This window comes from Macaca nemestrina, chromosome 9 (genome assembly GCF_043159975.1).
Source record: "Macaca nemestrina isolate mMacNem1 chromosome 9, mMacNem.hap1, whole genome shotgun sequence".
Taxonomy (NCBI): Eukaryota; Metazoa; Chordata; class Mammalia; order Primates; family Cercopithecidae; genus Macaca; species Macaca nemestrina.
Genome location: NC_092133.1, coordinates 56,991,288 through 57,015,035, shown reverse-complemented (window position 1 = coordinate 57,015,035; position 23,748 = coordinate 56,991,288). Strand labels below are relative to the sequence as shown.

Sequence of the window (23,748 nt, the reverse complement as noted above, 5' to 3'; positions counted from 1 at the left end):
TTGTTTTCCCCAAGTTCTTGGACTTGTAAATTGTTTTGGTAATGCCTTTCATGAATGAATATTCTTAAACAGCGAATTACTTGTATGAATAATAATGCTTTTCCAATTATAGGTTGTTTCTCCTCTGGGTATCATTTTCAAGATCTTTATAAGAATAATTTTTAAGAATAATTATATAGAGAGACATTTTTTAATCCATTTGCCTAAAGATGAGAGCATTAACTAGAACAATTAAAGGTGGATTATTGCTGTTATGTGATCATCCAAAACAAACAGATACACGTTAGACTACATGCATACAAATAACTCAAAAAATTAAATCTGTGGTGGAAGTTTAGGGATTCTGTACTAAAGAACTCAAGCATAGGATTGCAGTGAAGCTGAATCATCTGGCGCACAGAAAATACATGTACCATTCTCTGTGCCACCCTCGGCCTGCTGTCCCACACTGTCCTTCCCGCTCTGAACTGGTACATCCTGTATTCTACCCAGAAGAAAAAACAGAAGAGCTGGGATTCCTATGCCTGACCCAGGCTTGTCCCCAGGATGAAATTGTCCTTGGAAAGCGGAGTGCCAAATGAGATAGCAACAGGGCTTGATTGATGCCTGGGGCTCACCCATGTGCCAGGGCCAGGAAGGATTTTGGCTGCTGCCCAAGCACTGGTCACATGGCTGGGTTCTTTGTGGCTCAGCCCAGAAAAGCACTGATGGGCCCAAGAGAGTCCACAGGAGTGCAATTAATGAGGCCACTGCGATGGGCAAAGAGAATAAGGAATATATGCATCGTTCAGTACATTAACGTCTTGTGTTCTGCGTTCCTTTTACTTTTTTTCTATTACTGCTTAATAACAGGAAGCTTGACAAGTTGGGTCAAATACAACTAAGTGTGTTGACTTTTCACCATGAAAGAAGAAAAAAAAACATCAGTTTGTGATGTGTTTATACTGGAACTTTCTGATGAAGAAATATATTCCAGCCCATACAGTTTTTCCTTTTAAAGTAGGTGGTGAAAACAAAGAGACTGTTAAATAATTCTGCATATCTTCAGTGGATAATTGTTACCTATCTTTCAGCTATTCCATATCAATAAAGGACACAGCTGGTAATCCAAAAGGAAAGGATCTCTTGATGAAAGTAGTCTGCCATTCTTATTAAAGTCAACATACAAGATACATTCTTGGTGATTTTTGAACCCATAATTATATTTGTCTGACAATAATTGGCACTTAACGGTTTATAGAACACTTTCACTGAGATTTGCCTTAGTGAATCTTAACAACAATTCTACCAGTAATTTCTAATATTGGCCATGATCCGACTTTCAAAATTAGTCCACCACTTTATTCTCCCCCGAAAATGCCTCTGCCCCCAGGATGAGTCAAAAGGAGGAAGTTCTGAATTGCAGACACAGAAAGCACATTAGTGAATTCTTTTTCCAGTTTATCATCTTGACTATCCTTTTAGTGATTTGTTTGTTTCATGTGTTTTTTAAAAAGCAAGATGGTCTGTGTAATAGAGGGCTTTCTTAAGCCTTAATTCTGTTGTAACTTACCTGGAATTAATCCTGAAAGTAACCTGTCCATTTCTTTACATTTCCTTTGCTTCTGGAGATAATCTAATTCCTGGAAGAAATTATTAATGCGTTATTATTCTGGTGTTATGAAATTATCCAATTACATGGGGTAAAGAGATTTTTTAAGAGAAATTCAAATAATTAAAATATATAGAGATTAACCGGTTAACCTTTGCTGTATACCAGAGGTATTACATGGCAGTCTTTCAGCAATAATAGTCTGAAGAACTGTAATGGCTCATATTATATTTTCATTCTTTATTAAAGTTCCAGGTGATTCTCTGACTTACGTTAAGCCTAAATTAATCTCTTTTAGACTTTGAGTCTGCAGACATATTTGTGTATGCAGGTTTTACTTTCTGATATCCATAAGGCCTTTTAATTTAATAAAAATTAATCGAGGGCCCATTTTCTTACACTGTGTGTGCACAATAAGAGAGAAACTAATAGGAACAGGACAAAAATCCCTGAAAATGACCTGATAGTATGGTGGAAAAGACAGCTACATAAACCATTACAGTTCAGTGTTAACAATGCTGAACTAAAGGTGTCAGTTCCCGGAACAAGGAAGCAAAAATAAATAGCTCAGGAAAAAGCTTAGCATTATTCTGAACTCTTTTGGTTCACATCACACATCTGGTCCTCAGGCTATACCTTCAGCATGTGTATACGGAATGCTGCCACTTCCACCTGTAGGGGACCCCTCCCAGGCTCGGCAGAGTCACCATCCTCTCTTTCGGGATTCTTACCTCTTAACTGGTCCTCTGCTTCTTCCTGCCTTTCCCTCCCTATCCCCTGACCCTCCCCATCCTCTCCCACTCCTACCTTGCCACCAGTTTAGTCCATTCTCATTAAAGCAATGGACTGACACTGTTCAAACATAAATTATATCACGACGTTCTGCTCAAAGACTTCAGTTTCCCCTCACGACTGTGCTCCAACAGAATGGCATGGTCCCTTCCCCCAGGGCGGGCACTGCAGGCAAGCTCCTACCTCGGGCTTTTGCTCTAACTGTTTCCTCTTCTGCTAGGTTCTTCCCCCACACACTGGCATATTGACTCCCTCCCTTTCTCCAGGGCTTCTGGAAATGTCACCTTCTCAGCGAGGCCCTCCCTAGCTACCTCATTTTCAACAGCAATTTTTGCTCCCCAATATGTCTGTCCCCTTTCCCTGCTTTATTTTCTAATTAGCACTTAGCACTACCTGTTTTAAGTATTTTTTCTTCTCTATTGTCTGTCTTCACTAGAATGTAGACATAATGAGGACAAGCGCGACAAGGACAGCAGTTTGTGTCTTTTACTAATCACTCTATCCCCAATGTCTAGAAGAGTACCTGGTACACAGTAGGTTCTCAGTTACTATTTCTGCAAGAAACGATTAGATGGTTGATGAATAATACTGGATAAGTGACTTGACCATTCCTGATACCTTTACTGATTCAAAGAGAGTTGCCAAGGATGCTGGGTAGAGTCCCTTTGTCATCGTGATCAAATGATCGTGCTGGTTTACCCAGTTTGGTCTCAGAAGAGTCGGGGAGGTTAATCCCAGAAACCTCCCATATAGCATTGTAGCTGACACTGAAGTTTTCTTATATGTGCAACTTGCCCTCAGGAGAAAACATGAAAAGTTTAGGAAGAAAGTTCCTCAGTCATTTAGCTTCAGGGAATGCCAAAGAGGAATGTGAACTCCAGATGGAGTCGAAAGGGAATTTATTACCACAGTTTCACTTTCTTCTGTTTAACAAGCCTTCTTTACTTCAGTGCCTCCTGCATTCGTTGACCAGGAGTTAAATGAGACTGTTTAAGCTGTTTCTTTTAATAAATTATTTGTGCTTCACGCAATTTCACATGCATTCAACTTCTGATGATTACGTGAGGTGTAAGAATATACTAAAGGGAGTATGGTTTGCCAAGTATAGAAAATGAGATTTTGGGTGGAAAATGGCCTGATTTCATTGAATGATAACCCACAACCTTCTTTGGCAAGGCCATTGCCCCCTGTGATATTTGTACTATGATGGTAGAACCAACCATTTCTAAGACTCAAGTATTAGGTTGGTGCAAACGTAATTGCAGGTTTTGCCATTGCTTTCAATGCAATTACGTTTGCACCAACCTAATAGTATCTATCTTAGGGTTTGGTGGCATTGCTGGGATGTTGATGTGACTTCCCTGCACTTAAGAGCATGCATTGCTTTGGCCCCACTTTCAGAGGGTGGTGGAAGACTGGTTTAAAATATTGCTTCCTACTAAACATGCAGATACGGGCTTGGAAAAAAATAGTTGCACATGCTAATCACTCCCAAATCTGGATATATTTCAGGATGTTTTGACAGTTTTCCCCACATAACATCTGTACTTAAGAAGCCTCACGCTATTGGTAAAGTATTGACTTGATTTCTCTGCTCACATCCAGGGCGCTGCATGGTTTGCCCTGCTCTCCCCAGATCCCCCGCCAGGCGCTCCCCTACAGGCCTCTCCATCCTCCATGAGTATGAGCTTACACGGCCATTCATCTCCTGGTGGTTATGTGCACCATCACTGACAACTCCCTCTGCATCTCATACACACTGGGCTGCTCCCCTACTAAAATTTTCCAAAGCCACGTGTTACACATTCCTTTTCTCTGCCATGCTCCCAGCTGTTTTGTGCTGTTTTGATCTGTCTGTTTGCATAGCCCTGTCAGACTATATGCATGAAAGATATGTTGTCAACATGAATGGTTTTGAAAATGTTTCTGTAAAGAACCTACCTCAGTTACCAGCAGGGAAAAAGAAGCTTGAAGCCCCAAGGAAGGAGGTCAGACACTCCTACTTGAATCTTTGCCAGAGGGGGACTCATGCACAGTGACAAAGAAAAGAAGCCCATTAAAATGTGACCACAATGTCTGCCCATATGCTGGATATGTGGAGTCTCTCCCAAAAAAAATAAGTAATAATAGTCAATGATGACATATAAAGAGGTGGGATCCTACCACAAAACGAAAGAATTTGTACAAATGTACATTAAAAGGAAATACTTCAAGCAGAACTTGGGTAAATATAATTATTAGCAACCAGGCGCAGTGGCTCACACCTGTAATCCCAGCGCTTTGCGAAGCCAAGGTGAGAAGATCACAAGGTCAGGAGTTCAAGACCAACCTGGCCAACATGGTGAAACCCCATCTCTACTAAACATACAAAAAATTAGCCAGGCGTGGTCATGCACCTGTAATCCAAGCTACTCAGGAGGCTGAGGCAGGAGAGTTGCTTGAACCCAGGCAGTAGAGGTTACAGTAAGCCAAGATTGAGCCACTTAACTCCAGCCTGGGCAACAGAGCAAGACTCCATCTCAAAAAAAATTATATATATATACACATATATATATATACACACAATTATTAGCTTATTCTTGGTCACCAAGTGTTAATGTATCAAGAGACCCAACCAGACTCAGACACACTGGAGAAGGGCGTTTGGCTGTCCCACTCACAGCTTTCTGGAGAGCTCGGTGGAGTCCACCATCCTCATTGCCTGTAAAAATGACCTGATCTGAAGTTTCTAGATAAAAAGATAATGTCAGAATTATTCTTTCACTTAACCAGGTAAGAAAACCCAAGGCCCACAGCTCCTCAGCTGGATGATAGTGGCAAAATAGATGGGACCGGTAAAGGAAAGTCAAACTAAGAAAACAGAGTACTTTTATGACGGGAAAGAACTTAGACGAAAATTCATTTAACAATAAAAGTTTGTTACTGATTATCAACCCTTTTCTGACCACGTCTTCAAAGGATGAATTTGGTATTTCAGATTGGAAAAAAAGTTTAGCTTCTGGTTGCTTCTCCGATCTTTTCCCACTGACTCTGCTATATTTGACTGTAGACATTATAAAGACAGTCTCTGAGAACATGTGTGGTATTTTGCTGTTCAAAGTCTAGCTAGGGCCAAGATATGTGGGTAAGATGCACTTTTTTTGGATTTTTTTTTCTTTAATCCTCCAACAAAGATTGGTCCCAACTTTGCATGTACTCCTTATGTTATTCAAATATCCTTGCCAATCTTTCACATGCTATCTTTGGCCAGTGTTCCCCTCGAAAGATAACTGAAAAAAATATATGCTTTTTTGGTTTGTTTAATATCTGAAGTAAAACTGATGCAGCTGAGCTTGGCTTTATCAGCTCAGGCATTTTTGGATGACTTGGTCTCTCTGATTCACTCTATGAAACAAGATGCCCAATTGTTTCAACATTTCAATTTATTTCAGATTGTTTTTGACTTGACTAGTCAAAACACTATTTCATGGACATTATTTGATGTGTTAGTACCCAGTGAAATTTTTATACTGATATTTTCTCCTTAGAAAGAAGAAGTCATTTTTCCCTAAGATATAAACATTCCATGGGCAAGCAGCTAAGACCATATACCCTGAAGTCCTTTGTAATTCTGGCTTTCTCTAATAAAACTGTTTAGCCCAGTGAAACTTTAAATATGTAATAAAAGTAAATACAATAAACATTCCAAACTCCTTCCTACCCCTTCTCAGTATTCAGGTTCTGGAGTTTACAATCTCATGTCCCCTGTACTCTGCCTCTGCATTCTCGAATTCTTATGCTTTCTACCCCAAATAGCTGCAGGACTCCATTTAAATCCTATTTGATTCTTTTTACAGCTGAAACAGGACCCCTGAGGTCATTTCTAGACTAACCCTATTCCTGATATGTGAGAATGTCCTCATCACACTCACCACTCCCAATTATTTTTAAACTGACTCTTCAAAGTTAAAAAATGTAACAGAGCCATAGAAATAGAAATGCTAGAACTTGCCTGTTTCTTTTTATCTTTCAGAGGAATGGTATTTTTTAAACACAAGCTTATGTCAGACATTGAACAGTCTCCACATGGGAATGTATGTTTTGATTAAAAGTTATTTAATATCTCTAGTTCCTTGGCATTATGCCTAAAGCTGGAGATATTCTTAGCTGCAGGTCTTGTGCCTTCTTTGACTAGATTTAAAAAAAAAATGGCTCAAAATCTAGAGAGAATAAATGGCATTCTGAAAATAGTTACTTGATTGTATATGTGTTTATATCACAGAGGATACTGGTGTGTTGAGAATTAGGAATTAGAAAAGAATGTTGGTAAGGAGAAATGCATCAAAGCAACATCTTTCTATAGCTCTGTCACTGTGTCCATTGATTCCCAATGCTCAGCCTTTTGGTTAAACTTGGTTTTAGGGAGTTACATTCATATGGCAGACCTTAAGAATAGAATTTTATGTAATCTTTATATAAAGTTTTCTTAACTTACATTTGTATTTAGATCAACAAGGTTAACCAAAAGACATTTAAGCATTGTGGTACTTAAAATATGATCTTGGGCCGGGTGTGGTGGCTCACGCCTGTAATCCCAGCACTTTGGGAGGCCGAGGTGAGTGGATCACCTGAGGTCGGGAGTTCGAGACCAGCCTGATCAACATGGAGAAACCCCTTGTCTACTAAAAATACAAAATTAGCTGGGCATGGTGGCACATGCCTGTAATCCCAGCTGCTCAGGAGACTGAATTAGGAGAATCGCTTGAACCTGGGAGGCAGAGGCTGCGGTGAGCTGAGATCATGCCATTGCACTCCAGCCTGGGCAACAAGAGCAAAACTCTGTCTCAAAAAAAAAAAAAAAAAAGAATTATCTTATTTTTTAACTGCTTTCAGTGTAAAATAATGAGCACAGATTCTTATAGCACCTAAATGTGAATATGAAAAAAAGACCTTTATTCTGATATACAAATAGAATTTTGACTCAATAAGTTATTTTATCTTCAGAGTTAGTATTGCTCTCAGCACAACCTCTTTTCTTTATCATTATTTTGAGGCAAAATATTTATAGGACATTGAATTATCTTTCCAGCTTTCCAATGGCATTTCATGCATTTAAATATTGATGTGACATAGTTAGAAGTTGGGCCCTCAGGACCTGTATTGTGTGATGGCATTGTGCTGCTATCATCACAAGATTCCTTTTTTTCCAACCCCCAAGGTCCTGTCTGTACTTGTTTACAGGTCATATGGATAGCAGCTAGTATGTGTTCAATACCATGAGTGTTATCATGGTAACCTTGACAACCAAGCTAGCTCTGATTTCAAAACCTCACATGCTGTATCATAAAATTAGAGAACAGAATTGACATTTAGCTACATGTCTGTCATATAAATTAAGCTCTGAGAACGATTCCGCTTAGAGCCATGTGCCTTAATAGGGAAATAGAAGGCACCAATTAGAACTATTTTATACGTATTATAACACATTTAGGTGCTGGATATATTTCCTCAATTCTTCTTGTATAATTTTGAACCTCAGATATTCTCATTCTATTCTCACTGTGCCAAAATTCTTGGTGGCTTTATTTTATGATCAGAATGAAGCTTATAGCAGAGTCTCATCAGATACCTGATATAAATAGGATTATGAATAATAGAAAACTCAGCCCATAAAAAATGTAAAATTCAAAGCATTCTTGGCTTTACTGGATACTGTTATTTATGCTGATTGTAAGTAAGACTGAGCACAGAATATTTCACTAAGTAAATCAGAATCCCAAAGACAAGACGTTTCCTTTTCATTTATATATTTATGCATATTTTCACTCATATTATCCCAGCATCCAAGAATCTTGGTATCTTTATTCAAGATGATTCTGAACATTCAGATTAATACATTCATCTGCTTTAAGTCCTAGGTCCTCTTTTATAATTTGGAAATATTTTAATCTCAGGATTTTCTCCTCTATTTGTTGTGGTCTGGTGCAGCTTTTCTTGGATATAAATTTAAAGACACAGCTTGTGAATTACATTTAATGTAAGCACCCTACAGTTTTCTGCATTGCAAATGATTATTTTTAGAAATTTTATGGTTGCCTGCATATATTTGTTTCTCTTCATTGATATGTAGGGGGGAAAGCTCATTAATGATTTAAAAGGAAGGTGTTTTGATTCATCGACTTGATTCTTCTCATTACATAAACAATAAAGGCAATAAATTAACATCAAATGAAACTATAAGAGTTTATTTCTGAATTTAGCCACAAGATAGTCTTGAATCCTTGGGCGTAACTTTTCTTACTCTTTATATCCTTTTGCCTCAGTGTTTTGAAAGTCATCATTCAGCACATTTTAACCTAGAATGATGGTTTGTAATTCCTGTGAAGGATACCTTTTAGCAGATATTTATCAAACACCATAATTGGACAACTGTTTTGTAAAATAGTTCTTTGACTTCTAGAATGGTAAGTTATGATGTAAAAATGGAAGACCCTCATGTCAAAATTTACTATAAAGCAGTTTTTCTTTTCCCCATATACCTGCTTTGTATCTCATGTAACATTTGAGAAATCTGCTTCCAATATTTTCTCATCTTGTTAGCCATCAATCTAATTCTTGCCTAGTTACATGTTAAATATTACCTTCTTGCCTTACTTAGTAAAGAGTCAAAATTCCTGCAAATTCAGGATTTTTCTTTTCGGAAACAGATAAGTGGCTATGCTGTCTACATGTGTGCATAAGTGGGAAGAAGGGCAGAAATCCTTCTGTGTATTTGCTGACCCTGTACAGCAAATACTTGTTACATTTTCAGTAATGTTTAAACTGTTTGCTTTATCTCATTGGGATGAGTCATCATCACCTTTATGTTGTTTAAACTGGTGAAAGGTAGTTTGTATTATTTTCTTTTCTCTTGAAACTATTTCTTGTGATGAAGAGAAATAGTTCAGCATGTTGTGGTTCCAGGACTGAGAAAAATTTGGGTTATCATCTCTACCATAAAAAAACTTCATCGGAAACGTCAATGCATCAGCATTCTGCAGTGCAATATGGACATGAACTGTTAGGCTGTGTTGGTGCTGGAATGTGGGGGCTTATCAGGCTGTTTGCATGACTCCAAGATGTGTTTTAATATCTGGTCTTTTCTTTTTTTTTAACTGTGACATGAGATGGCATTAGAAGGATGGGGTTTGGGAGGAACCATAATGGTAAAAGGAAAAGAAATGTTAAAAGGCAATACAAGCTTCTTTTGTGATTTCCTTTTAGGTCCGATGTTGTGGTCCTCTGTTTTTCAATCGCTAATCCCAATTCCCTAAATCATGTGAAAAGCATGTGGTATCCAGAAATCAAGCACTTTTGCCCTCGAACACCTGTTGTCCTTGTTGGGTGCCAGCTCGATCTCCGCTACGCCGACCTGGAAGCTGTTAATCGAGCCAGGCGCCCATTAGCAAGGTAAGCCAAGGGAGTCAGTGTTTCCCTGTCCTGGCCAAGTTAAAATTTACAGGCATCAGGTGTCTCTGTAGCCTGGTGTTCTGCTCTTCAACACTCCTGGATCCCATCAATCAGCCATGGGCTTTAAGTCAGCCCATGAATCATGAGGGGTGTGCCCTGAGCCCTTCTAACAGGCACCATCATCTCTGGTGTCAGAACTCATTTTTGTCAAATGATTGGACAGCACTTGAAGTAAATTCTCTAATTATGAAAGGATGTGAATAAAAGCACTTTGAAAAGCATAAAGTATTAGACAAAATGTTGGTTACTCATAATAACGTCATCCTTGAAATTATAATTATTACAATAAAATTAATTAACACTTAGAGGTATCTGGACTCCAGAGAACATCAGATTCATACAAACACACATATTGAAGTGTTTTTCATCTTCCTTGTATTCCTCAGTCCAACCTGTTACAGTATTTCATTCTCAAGATGACACTGTCCACTTTTTGAAAATAATTTGGACCTATAGTTGCAAAACAAACAAATACTGCTTTTTAAATCTCTCTAGTGGTTATATTTTTAAGTATCACAAATGTAAAATACAACTTGAAGGAGAATTTGTTTCAGTATATATAAAATGTAGATATTGATTTTGGTGGGGTATATTAGTCCATTCTCATGCTGCTAATAAAGAGATAGTTGAGACTGAGTGATTTATAAAAGAAAGAGGTTTAATTGACTCACAGGTTAGCATGACTGCGGAGGCCTCAGGAAATTTACAATCATGCAGAGGGGAAGAAAACACATTCTTCTTTGCATGGCGGTAGGAGAGAGAAGAATGAGAACCGAGCAAAGGGGGATGCCCTTTATAAAAACCATCAGATCTCGTGAGAACTTACTCACTATTATGAGAATAGCATGGGGGAAGCCGCCCCCATGATTCAGTTACCTTTCACCGGGTCCCTCCCATCACACATGGGTATTATCGGAACTACAATTCAAGATGAGATTTGAGTGGCGACATAGCCAAACCATATGGAGGGAAATACATTTCTTAAAATGTGAGCTCCCTCAAATCCCCTTTATAAAATAAACAACTTTTTATGTTTTTATTTTTATGTTGAACTTTTTGGCTGGAGAGCATTCCTTTTCAAAAACTTTGGATATTAATACTTTCCTCTAGGCTGGGCACAGTGGCTCACGCCTGTTAACCCAACATTTCAGGAGGCCAAGGTGGGAGGATCACTTGACGCCAGGAGTTTGAAACCAGCCTGGGCAACATAGTCAGACCACGTCACTAGAAAAATAAAAGTAAAAAAAAGATCAACCAGGACTAGTGGTGTACTCAGCTACTTGAGAGGCTGAGGTGGGAGGATCACCTGAACCTGGGAAGACAAGGCTGCAGCGGGCCATGGTTGCACCACTGCACACCAGCCTGGGTGACAGAACGAGACCCTGTCTCAAAAAAAAAAAAAAAAAAAGCAAACAGCAACAAAAACAAACAAAATCTTATTTTGACATTTACCTAATAGGCTTATTACAAAATTTTATATTGACACAACTTTTTATTCTCTCCAAGCAAAAGTAAATGGTGCTTTCTTTAGACAATTTCTGATGTTCTAGGTATGTTTTGCATTACATTTCTAAAAACACTTTATATTCAGTTTCCACAATCCTTCTGTTCTTCCATGCATGGACTAGGAATTGTATATTAGGAGCCACATAGAGGTTAGGAAGACCACAGTAAATGAGAGACTGTCCTGGCCTCGGCAACTTTCTGTATAAAAAGAGTAGGTTATGATAATCAGGCCTCACAGTCACGTACTGGAGGAGAGTTGCAGAGCTGTAGAGAACAATGGAGAGGACAGTCCCTTCTACGGAGCAATTCTAAGATTTTGTGAAGGAGTTTGTATCTGAGCTAAGCCTTGAAGAGTTTCATCAGTTGGTAAATTTCAAGTCAGGCTTGAGAACAAGGAACACAATGCTCACAGGAGCAAACTTTTAAGTTAAACCTTCTTCCCTGCACGTCCCTTCCACCTTTGTCCACACCCTATAATTTCCCCTCCTTTCCATCTAAGTCGTCAACTCCAAATTCTATCCAGTATCATCTTTTTCCTCCTAAGACCAGTGTCTGTCCTATATATTACCTTTGGTGTTGAAGGCCAAATATTTATATAAGAAGATAAGTTCCTAAGGGTATGTGTTAGAATCAAGCAAGTGTTTGTAATGAGTGTCACAAAAAAGTACTTCCTGCCTGTGTTCTGGAACCCATCTATGCCTTTACCATGGTTATGCCATAACCCCAGCACTGTCCTGAGTCTACTGTTTCCAAAGATTTGTCCTCTCAGGGTTTGATTAGATTGTAAATTGGACTTGTGTGCCAACCTAAAGGGTATGGACTTTATTCCAGGGGCTTTGTGAAATCAGAGGAAGTTAAAACAGAACTGCCGCCAAGTCATAGCTGTTTTATGTAAGGACTTTTCTTGCAACAGTGAGGACTTTGGACCAAAATGTGGGGAGTGGGTGTGAAGAAAGATTAGTTAAGGGGCTGATACACCAGTCTAAGCAAAAGATGATGACGGCTTGAAGAAGGGATTGGAGGAAAAAAGAAGAGGAGGGTTTGAAAGAGAATTCACAAAATGCAGCAGAGATTAGGAGTGGGAAAGTCTTGACTCTAATTGCTTAATAGAGGTCTCTCAGCAGCCTGCAAATGTGACCTCAGACAAACCCTTTAACCTTTCTGCCTCAGTTTCCTCAGAATGTAGAACAGAAATAATACCTCACAGGGCTATTGTGAGGCTCAAATGAAAAATGTATATGAATGCATTTTAAAGTTATAAAGTAAAATTCAAGCATAAGATGCTGTTGATAAAGATGAAGGTGATGAAGAGAATAGTGATAATGATGATAACAGCTAACATTTATCAGGCACTTACGGTGGACCAGATACTATGCTTAGCATAGTCATGCTAATAATGTAAACCTTTCAATAGTTCTTCAAGATATGATTACTCATTATTATTATTATTCCTGTTTTACAGTTGGAAAAATTTATGTTTAATGAGGTTAAGTAACTTACCCAAGATTAAATAGCTAGTAAAGGGATGATACTTCAGTTACTGTGGTTACTGCTGAGAGCATTTGTTTTTTAAAGAAGTAAAACTCTCCCTATTTAGGCATATGGTCATGTAAATGAAAAGTTCTAAGGAATCTACAAAAAAAGCTATCAGAATTAACATGTTAATTTAGCAAAATAACAGGATAAAAGGTCAATACACAAAAATTGTATTTGTATAAACTAAGAAATGAACAATTGGAAAATAAAGTTTAAAAACAGTGCCATTTATAATAACATAAAAACATGGAATATTTATGGATAAGCTTCACAAATTATGTGCATTGAAACTCTGAAATATTTGAAAGCATTATTTTTTCCTGCAATCATAACTCCTGCAATCATAGCTCCAGTTGAAAGACTTGAGATGGTGGCGGATTTTTCCAGAGACTAAAAGCCTGACTAGAGTTTTCAGTGTATAGTTCCATTAGGTGCTTAGATAGGCCCTGGTTACTATTTTTTCCCTAAAATAAGGCTGATTATAATTTTTAAAATGTTCTATTTCAGGCCCATAAAAAGGGGGGATATTTTGCCCCCAGAAAAAGGCCGAGAGGTAGCAAAGGAACTTGGCATACCATACTATGAAACAAGCGTGTTTGACCAGTTTGGGATCAAGGATGTGTTTGACAATGCAATCCGAGCAGCGCTGATTTCCCGCAGGCACCTGCAATTCTGGAAATCCCACTTAAAGAAAGTCCAGAAACCTTTACTTCAGGCACCCTTCCTACCTCCAAAAGCCCCTCCACCGGTCATCAAAATTCCAGAGTGTCCTTCCATGGGGACAAGTGAAGCTGCCTGTTTACTGGACAATCCTCTGTGTGCCGATGTTCTGTTCATCCTTCAGGACCAGGAACACATCTTTGCACATCGAATTTACCTTGCTACCTCTTCTTCCAAATTTTATGATCTGTTTTTAATGGAATGTGAAGAATCCCCAAATTGGAGTGAAGGAGCTTGTGAGAAAGAGAAGCAGAGCAGAGATTTCCAGGAGCAGATATTGAGTGTCGACTCAGAGGAGGAAAGGGAGGAGGGCCCGCCTAGGACACCTCAGGCCGAGCAGTGGAAGTCCTCAAACAAGAGCCTAGTGGAGGCTCTGGGGCTGGAAGCCGAGGGTGCAGTCCCTGAGACACAGACGTTGGCCGACTGGAGTAAGGGGTTCATTGGCATGCACAGGGAAATGCAAGTCAACCCCATTTCAAAGCGGGTGGGCCCTGTGACTGTAGTCAGGATGGACGCCTCAGTCCAGCCAGGCCCTTTTCGGACCCTGCTCCAGTTTCTTTATACAGGACAACTGGATGAAAAGGAAAAGGATTTGGTGGGCCTGGCTCAGATCGCAGAGGTCCTAGAGATGTTCGATTTGAGGATGATGGTGGAAAACATCATGAACAAGGAAGCCTTCATGAACCAGGAGATTACGAAAGCCTTTCACGTCAGGAAAGCCAATCGGATAAAAGAGTGTCTCAGCAAGGGGACGTTCTCAGGTGAGTGGGCTGCAGGGCAGAGCCATTAATACCTTTGATTGTATTTCACTGGACATGAGCCAGACATGAGCAGGAGAAAGAAGAACCATAGCTAACATTTATAAGTACTTATTTTTTCCCATGTACCTTTCTAAGCTACAGTCATTAACTTCTTTCATCCTCCTCAAATTTAAAGGTTAAATGTGATTGTCTCCATTTTGTAGATGGGGAAACCAAGGGACAGAGAGGTTAGCTAATCTGTCCATGGTCACACCAGCAATAAATGGTAGAGCCAGGATTAGAACCTATGCTTTTGTGGGTATCAAAACCTGTTCCATAAACCACCGTGGTACCATGCTGCTCCTCAAGAGTGGATCAGGGACCCCGAGTCTATCTCCAGTGGGCTTGTTGCATACAATTCCCCTTCAGTATCTATTCTCTGACCAATTCTATTCTCCATTGACCCTTCAGCACTGACCCTTGACACAAATCAGTGAGCTCAAGTTCTGAGGCCACTAAAGTCCTTGAGGCAATTTTGGTGGCCCTCCACCTTCCTACAAGGGGTGCCTCATCTGTTTCCATCCCCTCTCCTTTTCTGTCCTCATGCTCCTTGGCCCTGCACTTCTGTAGTTTTCTTGCACCTCCTATGCCTTTGATAACTATGCCATATGCTGCCCGCAGCACCCTTTCATAATTGCTAAGCCCGCTGGTGGCCCGCATCCAATATGGGTTATTGACCCATGTTTGCACTGTCTTACACTTGGACTATTTTTGTTCTGAAATTGTCCTCTGGGCGGGTGTGTGGGTGTGTGTAATTTCATTGTAAAATGTTGACTTCCTGACTTCTATTTATATGGATACCTCTACCTTTGTCTTTATCTTTTATAATCCCTGCCAGGGCACTACACATTTAGTAAGTGGTTCCTGAAGACTCAGTTCATTCATTTTAAAGCTTATGAGTAGTATTTACTTCAAACACTGGCCATTGTGGTACAGAAGTAGTCTTGAAAATCAATGAAAAGAATATGTTACAAACCTACAGTAACTTAAAAGTGAGCCTTAGGTATGCCCTCCTTACTGGAGAGGCATAATAATCAAATACAATGTGGGAGTCTCAGTTGGATTCTGTTATATTTTTTTATTAAAAAAAAAAGCTATGAAATACAATTTAGAGATAATTGGAGAAATTTGAATATGAACTATATAGTGGATGATAGTAGGGAATTATTTTTAATTTTCTTAGGTGTAATCATGGTATGGTTATTTAGGAGACTGTTGTTATTTTGGGAAAACTTGTGATAAGGTAGTTAGGAGTGAAGTGCCATGCTATCTGTTAAAAAAAAAAAAAGGCTATACACATATATAGAATTATACAAAAATACACATATAGCCGGGCATGGTGACTAATTTGCCCATAGTCCCAGCTACTTCAGAGACTGAGACAGAAGGATTACTGGAACCCGGCAGTTTAAATCTAGCCTCGGCATCATAACCAGACCCCCCGACATCTCTTAAGAAAACAGTAATTCGGTTACGTTTCAGTATAGCATACAAGTAGAGCATATTGTAAATGTAAGGTTTAATTGAGTATTAATAAGTAAAATGGTGTAAATTAAAAATATACCTAAAACAAGCATGCCAAAATGTTAACAAGGGATAAATGAGTGGTCATCATAGTTTGTTCCACTGTTTTATATGCTTGAAGTTTTGCATAGTAAGGAGGAAAAAATATTCCCTCCTTTCTGTTACTTTCTGGTTCAGAGAGTTTGTGCCGTGACTTTATGTGTAATGATGTTAAATGCAGCATGCTCCCTTAGGTGGGAGCTGGGTGTGCCAAAGCCCAAAGATGGGGATTGACATAAAATCAGCAAGTAAAGACATGCGAGAGAGTGAGAGAGACGCAGGTCAGTGGATATTGGAGCAGAAACCTTGGTTGAAGCTCTCAGCAAAGTTGGCTCATGGTTGTGTTTCCTCAATTCCTTGGCAGACGTGACATTTAAATTGGACGATGGAGCCATCAGTGCCCACAAGCCACTGCTGATCTGTAGCTGTGAGTGGATGGCAGCTATGTTCGGCGGGTCATTTGTGGAAAGTGCCAACAGTGAGGTACGTGCCTTCCTAAAGCATAGTGGCGTCTTTATGAATATGCGTGTGCCTGTGTATTTATATAAAGTGGGTAAATAGCCAGATGACTTTCAACCTTAAACTGGCTCCATGAAATAGCTCCTTAGCAGTGCTTGAGTGTTTGGTCACCTTTCTCTTAGCTCTGCAGTTTTGAGGAGTTATTGTTTATCGGTCACTTGTGTGGGGGCACCTGGGTGCTTTACATGCCTTATATCTTTTCATCCTCAGAGCCGTCCTCATCCATGAAGACAAGATCAGCTGTACCTCTTGCAAATGTCACCAGGCATGGTACTATCAAAACCAAGTACAAGAGGAGCATGTCTCCCAGTAGTTCAGAAAGTGAAAAGAGTTGGTCAGCCACCTAAGTCCTGGGCTTAGCTGTGCCCCTAACCAGACAGGGGACCTTAAGAAGCCACATTCTTGTGCCTCAACCTCCTCATCTGCAAGCTGAGGGATGCTCTAGATTGTCCTTCAGGTTACCATGAGCTACAATACTATCTAAGGCTCTGCCCTGACTTTGCCTGTGTTGAGGGGGTGTGAGGGTTTGTTAAGTTTAGGGCAACAGTAATGGAGCGAACGTTTACTCCCCTGAGCACACCTCTCAAGGTACTTAGGTCTAGTGAAATTAGCTGCATCACTTGTCAGCCACTGGCTCTATCTCTAGAAGAGGGATATGCTTAGAGCAGAGCAAACAACATCTTGGAGACCCTATGTCTTTGTCTTTCTTGTTGTTTTACTTTTAACTGACAAATAATAATTGTACGTAGTTATGGGGTACCCGATGTTTCAATATACATATATTGTGGAATGATCAAATCGGGCTAATTAGCCTATCCATCACCTCAGATGTTCACCATTTCTTTGTGATGAGAACATTTAAAATCCTCTTTTAGCTCTTTTGAAATATATCCAGTACCTTATTGTTCACCATAGTCACCATACTGTGCAATAGAACACCACAAAAAAATTATAGGTGCATTAGACTATATGCAACTGTGGTCCTAGGTCCTTGGGAGACTGAAGTGAGAAGAACACTTGAGCCCAGGAGTTCAAAGCTACAGTGAGCTATGATTGTGCCACTGTACTCCACCCCAGGAGACAGAGTGAGACCCTGTCTCTAAAAAAACAAAAGACAAAAAAAAAAAATACACCAGAACTTATTCCTCCTTTCTAACTGAAACTTCGTATATTTGACAGATGGCTTTCCTTTCCCCATCTACCTGCTAATCCCAGCCTCTGGTTATCACTATTCTACTCTCTACTTTGAAGTTCAACATTTTTGGATTCCACATATAAGTGAGATGCTGTGATATTTGTCTCTCTAAACCTGGCTTATTTCACATAACATAATGTCCTTTAGGTTGACCCATGTTGTCTTGAATGACAGAATTTTCCTTTTTTAGGGCTGTATAGTATCCCATTGTGTATATGTACCACATTTTCTTATCCAACCATCCACTGATGGACACAGGCAGACTCTGTATCTTGGCTATTGTGAATAGTGCTACAATTAACATGGGAGTACGTCCTCTTTGTCTTTTTAAAAACTGTTGGAAAAGAAAAAAATTCAATTCAAGCACTTCTAACTTTAGGAGTGAGCAAGCATTTTTGTGGAGTTTTGCAAGTATTTTTAACATCTTTTTTTTAAAAGTAAAAATAAAAACATGGGTACACCCATGTAGTTTATTGTCCTAAGAGGCTTGTTTTGCTTGTCTCAGCGTCTTTCCAGATTTTTCAAAGAAATGCAGAAAACAATAGCTAACTTTTCAAATGAGGCAGTAGCACAAGAAATTCGAGCACTCCCATTGTGACCCAGGAGTCTGCATTTGCATCCCCAAGTAGGGAAACAGAATCCTAGAATCACAAGCCTTGGATAGCAGGGGCTAAGATTACTAGGCCACTCTCGTGCATCCAGAACAAACTGCAGCTGCTCCTAAACCAACCGCCCCCCACCCCGCCCCTAGCAAAGGGCTATCTGCTTTTCAGGGAGAAAATATTAGAGTTATCCTGATGGCCTCTTACAGTGTCTAATAACCTTTCTAAACCAGGAGACTCTCGCCTGTGACTAATGAAAATGTCTCCTGAGCTTGGGTCAAAGGTGTTTTGGAGCATCATTACTAAGACAACTGCAGTACATGGAATCTGCACAGTTACAGGACTGTGGGATTCAAATTGCAACTCCTCCACTTACAAGTGACTTGGGCAAGTGACTTAACCTTTCTTGGCTCTAGACTTCCCATCTGGAAAACAGTTATAACCCATACTGTGGTTGTGGGGTGTAAGAGTCATTACTTGCAAAGCACTTCAGAAGCATTAAATAAATGGTAGCTGCCACTGGACTTATTCTGATGTTGTTGGTAGTGATGATATTCTTTCCCTCTTGTGTCCAGGAAAAAGTTAGGGTAGCCACCAATTTGTAAAACCTCATCCAGTTGGTATTTCACTGACTTCAGCAATCTCTGGAGATAAAGAGCTGGGAGGCTTGCTCCCCTTCTTTGTCCAGCTCACTGAAGTGCGTGCTGATTGTGCAGCCGAGGACCTGCTATTCACAGAGCAGGGAGAAGTTGATCGAGGTCAGGAACGCAGGCACAAAGGGACACTGTCAGAGCTGACCTCACGAATGCTAATCTCCTTTATCCCTTCCAAGAATGGACTGTAATCGTCTCCAGATTAAAATGTGCAGTAGAGGTGACCAAAACAAAAACTTGGCAGCAAATGTGAATACACATGTATATGGTTGTTTGATAGCCTCTCCTGGAGGAGGCCACCTGTTTAGCACACCCTGCTGGAGACACGAGGTCCCTCACCGCTTAGACCTGGAGTTAAGGCTAATAGGTTTGTATAGATTCAAACCAGCTCAAAAGACAAAGACCATGGAACCAAGCCACTGAAGACCTGTGCCACAATTCCTTTAGCCAGTATATTGAAAATGCAATGAGCTGTTGACATTCTCACTCCTTCCTGTCCCTTCACTTTATTTCCTGTGCAAACTATAATATAGTCTTAGCCTGACCTTGGGCAAGTGGCTCACTCTAAACCTGTTTCTTCATCTGTAAAATGGGGATAACAAGAGAACCTTCGTCAAAGGGCAGAGAAGGCACGAGAGGACATGTGTAAAGCATTGAATTTGATGCCTAGAACATACAAATGTTCAATAAATGTTAGCGACTATTAAGCTAGAGTTTTCCTGTTAAATTCTTTCCATATGGGGTTAAAGATATTTGCCCTGGAAAGCTCTAAGTTAAAAAGCCACCAGTCCCCTTTCTAAAGTAGGAAAGTACAATTCAGGTGGTTATAGTTGTAGGGGAAAGGCACTCAATTAATGCTTCATAATTAACATAGGTCCATGTTCACACTTGGGATTTGGCCTTTGTAGGCCACCTTTTAACTTTCTGTTATCTTGAGAAAATCTGGAAATCTGATGCCCACCACCCTCCTGCCCCCCACCATGAGACTCAGCCTTTTTTGGAGAATTAATAGAATTAATGTGCATATCCAGAAAAGAATGAAATATGCCTATGTCCATTGATTTTAATTTAACTTTTTTGTCATTTAATATTCAGGAAAACATTGTATCTTACTTATATTTTTTCTCATTACTTTTAATGTAGCAGTAAGCATAATTCTCTCCCCAGAGGTACTCAGCAAGTGGTTCATTAAAAATGCATGCCTGGGTTGTAGTAAGCAATGCTTTGGATCTGGGATACTTTCTCATTCTCTATGAGACTGTCTCTAATTATAAGCCTAATAGTCTCAGCTAATCTTCACAATTAAAATTTTAAACCGACTAAACTGCAAGATAGAACATTGTTTAGGGTAGCATTATATTCTCTTGGATAACTCTTTTTTTTTTTTAAGAAAAAAAAAAAAAACTATATCCAGCAGGTAGGATGCAAATTTTTTTTATTCCATTATTTATGAAGCTTTGCTTATACTATTTTTAAAGTGCTATAAATAAAGGTCTTTCTGTTGTCATGCAGTTAATTATAAATGTTGAAATCACAGAAACAGGCTTTTTTTAAAAATCAGCCATGAGGGGGAAAAAATGAATGCTCCAAAAGTGTTCTGAGTTTATTCTAATTTGATTTTTTTTTCTAAGGGTCTCTAACGTTATTTGCCAAATAGAGCCATCACTTCAAAAAATGTTAACATTATATTCAGCTAAAAGAAGATAGCAGGTCATAGGTGATTACAAACATCGGAACACTTCGAGGGCATTGAGGGTATTTGGGCAAGGTTGCTTACTCGAATCTGTCATCTGCTGCAGCCAGAAATAGTTTCTTTTTATTTAGGATGTTCATTTTGCTATTTCTTCTTTAAGCCATGACTTAGAACACACTCTTGCCAAAAAATGCTAAGGTAATCTGAAGATCTTCAAAACCCAGAGTTTCCGTGAAGAAAAAACTTTTAACAGCATCTATTCCAAATTCCTCCCATGTAACAGATGACGAGACTGAGGGTGAGAGAGGGTGAGTGATTTATCAAAGGTCACGCAGCACTTTAGTGATATATCCCTGGGCCTGCCCCAGGCTCTTGCACTATCACTAGAGGCATTGTTTTCAGAAGCACCAGACATCCCCATCTCTGAGAGAGCAGGTGTTAACAGGAAGCTCTGGCACTTTGTATATTAACAATTACTAACATCTTAGAGCACTTAGCACTTTGTAAAATGTGAGTACTTTCACTATTAAAATGATTCAAATTTTAAAGTTTCACAACTCAACCTTCAACTGTCTAAAAAACTATACTAATTGTATTAGTCCATCTTCACACTACTGATAAAGACATACTAGAGACAGGGTGATTTATAAAGAAAAAGGTTTAATGGACTCACAGTTCCACGTGGCTGGGGAGGCCTCACAATCATGGTGGAAGACAAAAGGCACATCTTACATGGCAGCAGGCAAGAGAGACAGTGAGAACCAAGTGAAAGGGGAAACCCCTTATAAAACCATCAGATCTCGTGAGACTTATTCCCTACCACTAGAACAGTCTGGGGAACCGCCTCCATGATTCAATTATCTCCCATCAGGTCCCTCCCACAACACGTGGGAATTATGGGAGCCATAATTCAAGATGAGATTTGAGTGGGGACACAGCCAAACCATATCGCTAATCCAAACATTATTTCATCAAAGAAATGAAATGTTACGTGTTCCTACACACAGAAACAAATTTGTTTGAATATCTGTAAATAAATCCATTATTTGTGTAAGATAAATGCACGTGTATGTAAACATATATGTATGCGAGCATACACATGGTGTAACTGGTGCTAGATTTAGTTGAATAATTATTCATATGTGGATACAGCTGTTTAAAGGGAAGAATAACATTCCAACATCTGTATATTGCAGATGATCTAGCAAGCCCAACAGCTACTTTATTTTAAAATAATCCCAGTAATAGTTTCAATTCATTGAGTTCTATTTGTTGTAGAGGTTGTGCTGGAAACCTGAAATGATCATGCTTATCAAATCATTTATGGTAATGACTTATGTAACTCATTTATGGAATCATAATTGTTGTTTTCACCAACCATGTCTGAAAGTGGGGGATAAATTCCTTAATATTTCTAGGAACTTTTCTAAACCTTCCCTGTGATATGTTAAGGGACAGGTCTACCTATCTGAAAGGATATTCCCTCTCTGAGGTGGCTAATGGCTGCATAGGATAATAACAAAGAAGGTTTCTATAGCTTAGAACAGTTCTGGAGCCACACTGCCAGAATGCATAAGCCATAAGCACCCTGTAGAATATGGAGCCATTATACATACATACATAACACACTCTTTCTCTCTCTCACTGTTTCTCTCTCTCTCTTTCTCTGTCTCACACACACACACAGACACACACATACACACACACACACACACAGAGTCATTCCTCAGTATCTGTGAGGGATTGGTTCCAGGACCATCCCCCGACCCGCCCACTCAGACACCAAAATCCATGAATGCTCAAGTTCCTCATATAAAATGGCAATGTATTTGCATAGATGTGTGCACATCCTCCTTTATACTTTAAATTATCTGTAGAGTGTTTCTAATACCTAATACAATGCACATGCTGTGTAAGTAGTTGTTATACTGTATTGTTTAGGAAATAATGACAAGAAAAAAGTCTGTACATGTTCAGAACAGAGGCAGTCATGCCTTTTTTTCAAATATTTTTGATCTACAGTTGGTTGAATCCACAGATGTGGAACCCACAGGTATAGAGGTCTGGCTCTGTGCCTGTGTGTGCCTGAGTGTGTGTGTGTGTGCCTGACACTGTGTATGTGTGTCTGAGTGTGTGTGCCTGACTGTGTGTATATGCCTGAGAGTGTGTGTGTGTGCGCCTGTGTGTGTGTGTGCCTGAGTGTGTGGGTGTGCCTGACTGTGTGTGTGTGTGCCTGAGTATGTGTGTGTGCCTGTGTGTGTGTGTGCACGTGCATGTGTATGGAGAGGTGCGATCATATAAAATATATAGATGTAACCATGTTATAAAGATGTAATCATATATAATATATAGATATATATCTTTACATGTTGTATAGAGGTTTATTAAGTATGAGAATTAAGAAGTTCATAACTGGCCAGACACAGTGGCTCATGCCTGTAATCCCAGCACTCTGGGAAGCCAAGGCAGGAAGATAACTTGAGGCCAGGAGTTTGAGACCAGCCTGGGCAACATAGCAAGCCCGCCATCTCTACAAAAAAAGAATTAATAAAATAAATTAGCCGGGCATGGTGGTACTGCCTGTAGTCCCAGCTACTAGGGAGGTGGAGGTAGGAGGATAGCTTGAGCCCAAGCCCAGGCTATCATCAAGCCACTGCTGTCCAGCCTGGGCAACAGAGTTAGACCCTGTCTCAAAAAATGAATAAAATAAAAAAGAAAGAAAAAGAAGTTCATAATTGTTCATCCTTTTGAAGTAGAATTCTTACAAACCATTAGTAAATTATGATGCTTTATTGTTGTAACTCAAACCTGTGCTTCTGTGGCATTAAACGTTTCCAGCACCGCACAGCAATTCTGAACATAAACTTTCGCGTCATACTCCCTGGGTTTAAATCCCAGTCACCACTTCCTAGCTCTGTGACCTTGGACACAAGATTTAAATGAACCTCCTTGAACTTCCGTTTCCTTTTCTGTAGAATGGCAAAAGTAAGTCTCTACTCTCTAGGGCAGATATAAGCGTCCAATTAAAGAATGTGTGTGGAAAGCTTAGCGCAGTGCCTGGTTCATAGGATCCTTCAATTACGATTAATA

The 23,748-nt window shown here is 39.6% G+C and overlaps 1 protein-coding gene across 19 annotated transcripts in view; it reads left to right on the top strand.

Annotated features, from left to right (window-relative positions):
* LOC105466175 (Rho related BTB domain containing 1) overlaps nucleotides 1-23,748 on the top strand; it is a 144,969-nt gene that overhangs the window by 99,669 nt on the left and 21,552 nt on the right. For 16 of the 19 annotated variants that reach the window (XM_071069601.1, XM_011715164.2, XM_011715162.2 and 13 more), the window contains 3 exons: nucleotides 9,626-9,811; nucleotides 13,421-14,394; nucleotides 16,361-16,479. In XM_071069601.1, coding sequence (XP_070925702.1) covers nucleotides 9,626-9,811; nucleotides 13,421-14,394; nucleotides 16,361-16,479 — 1,279 coding nt within the window. Of the gene's footprint in view, nucleotides 1-3,895; nucleotides 3,953-9,625; nucleotides 9,812-13,420; nucleotides 14,395-16,360; nucleotides 16,480-23,748 lie in introns of all 19 variants that reach the window. The other 3 variants (XM_024788039.2, XM_024788041.2, XM_024788042.2) reach the window with 1 other exon arrangement.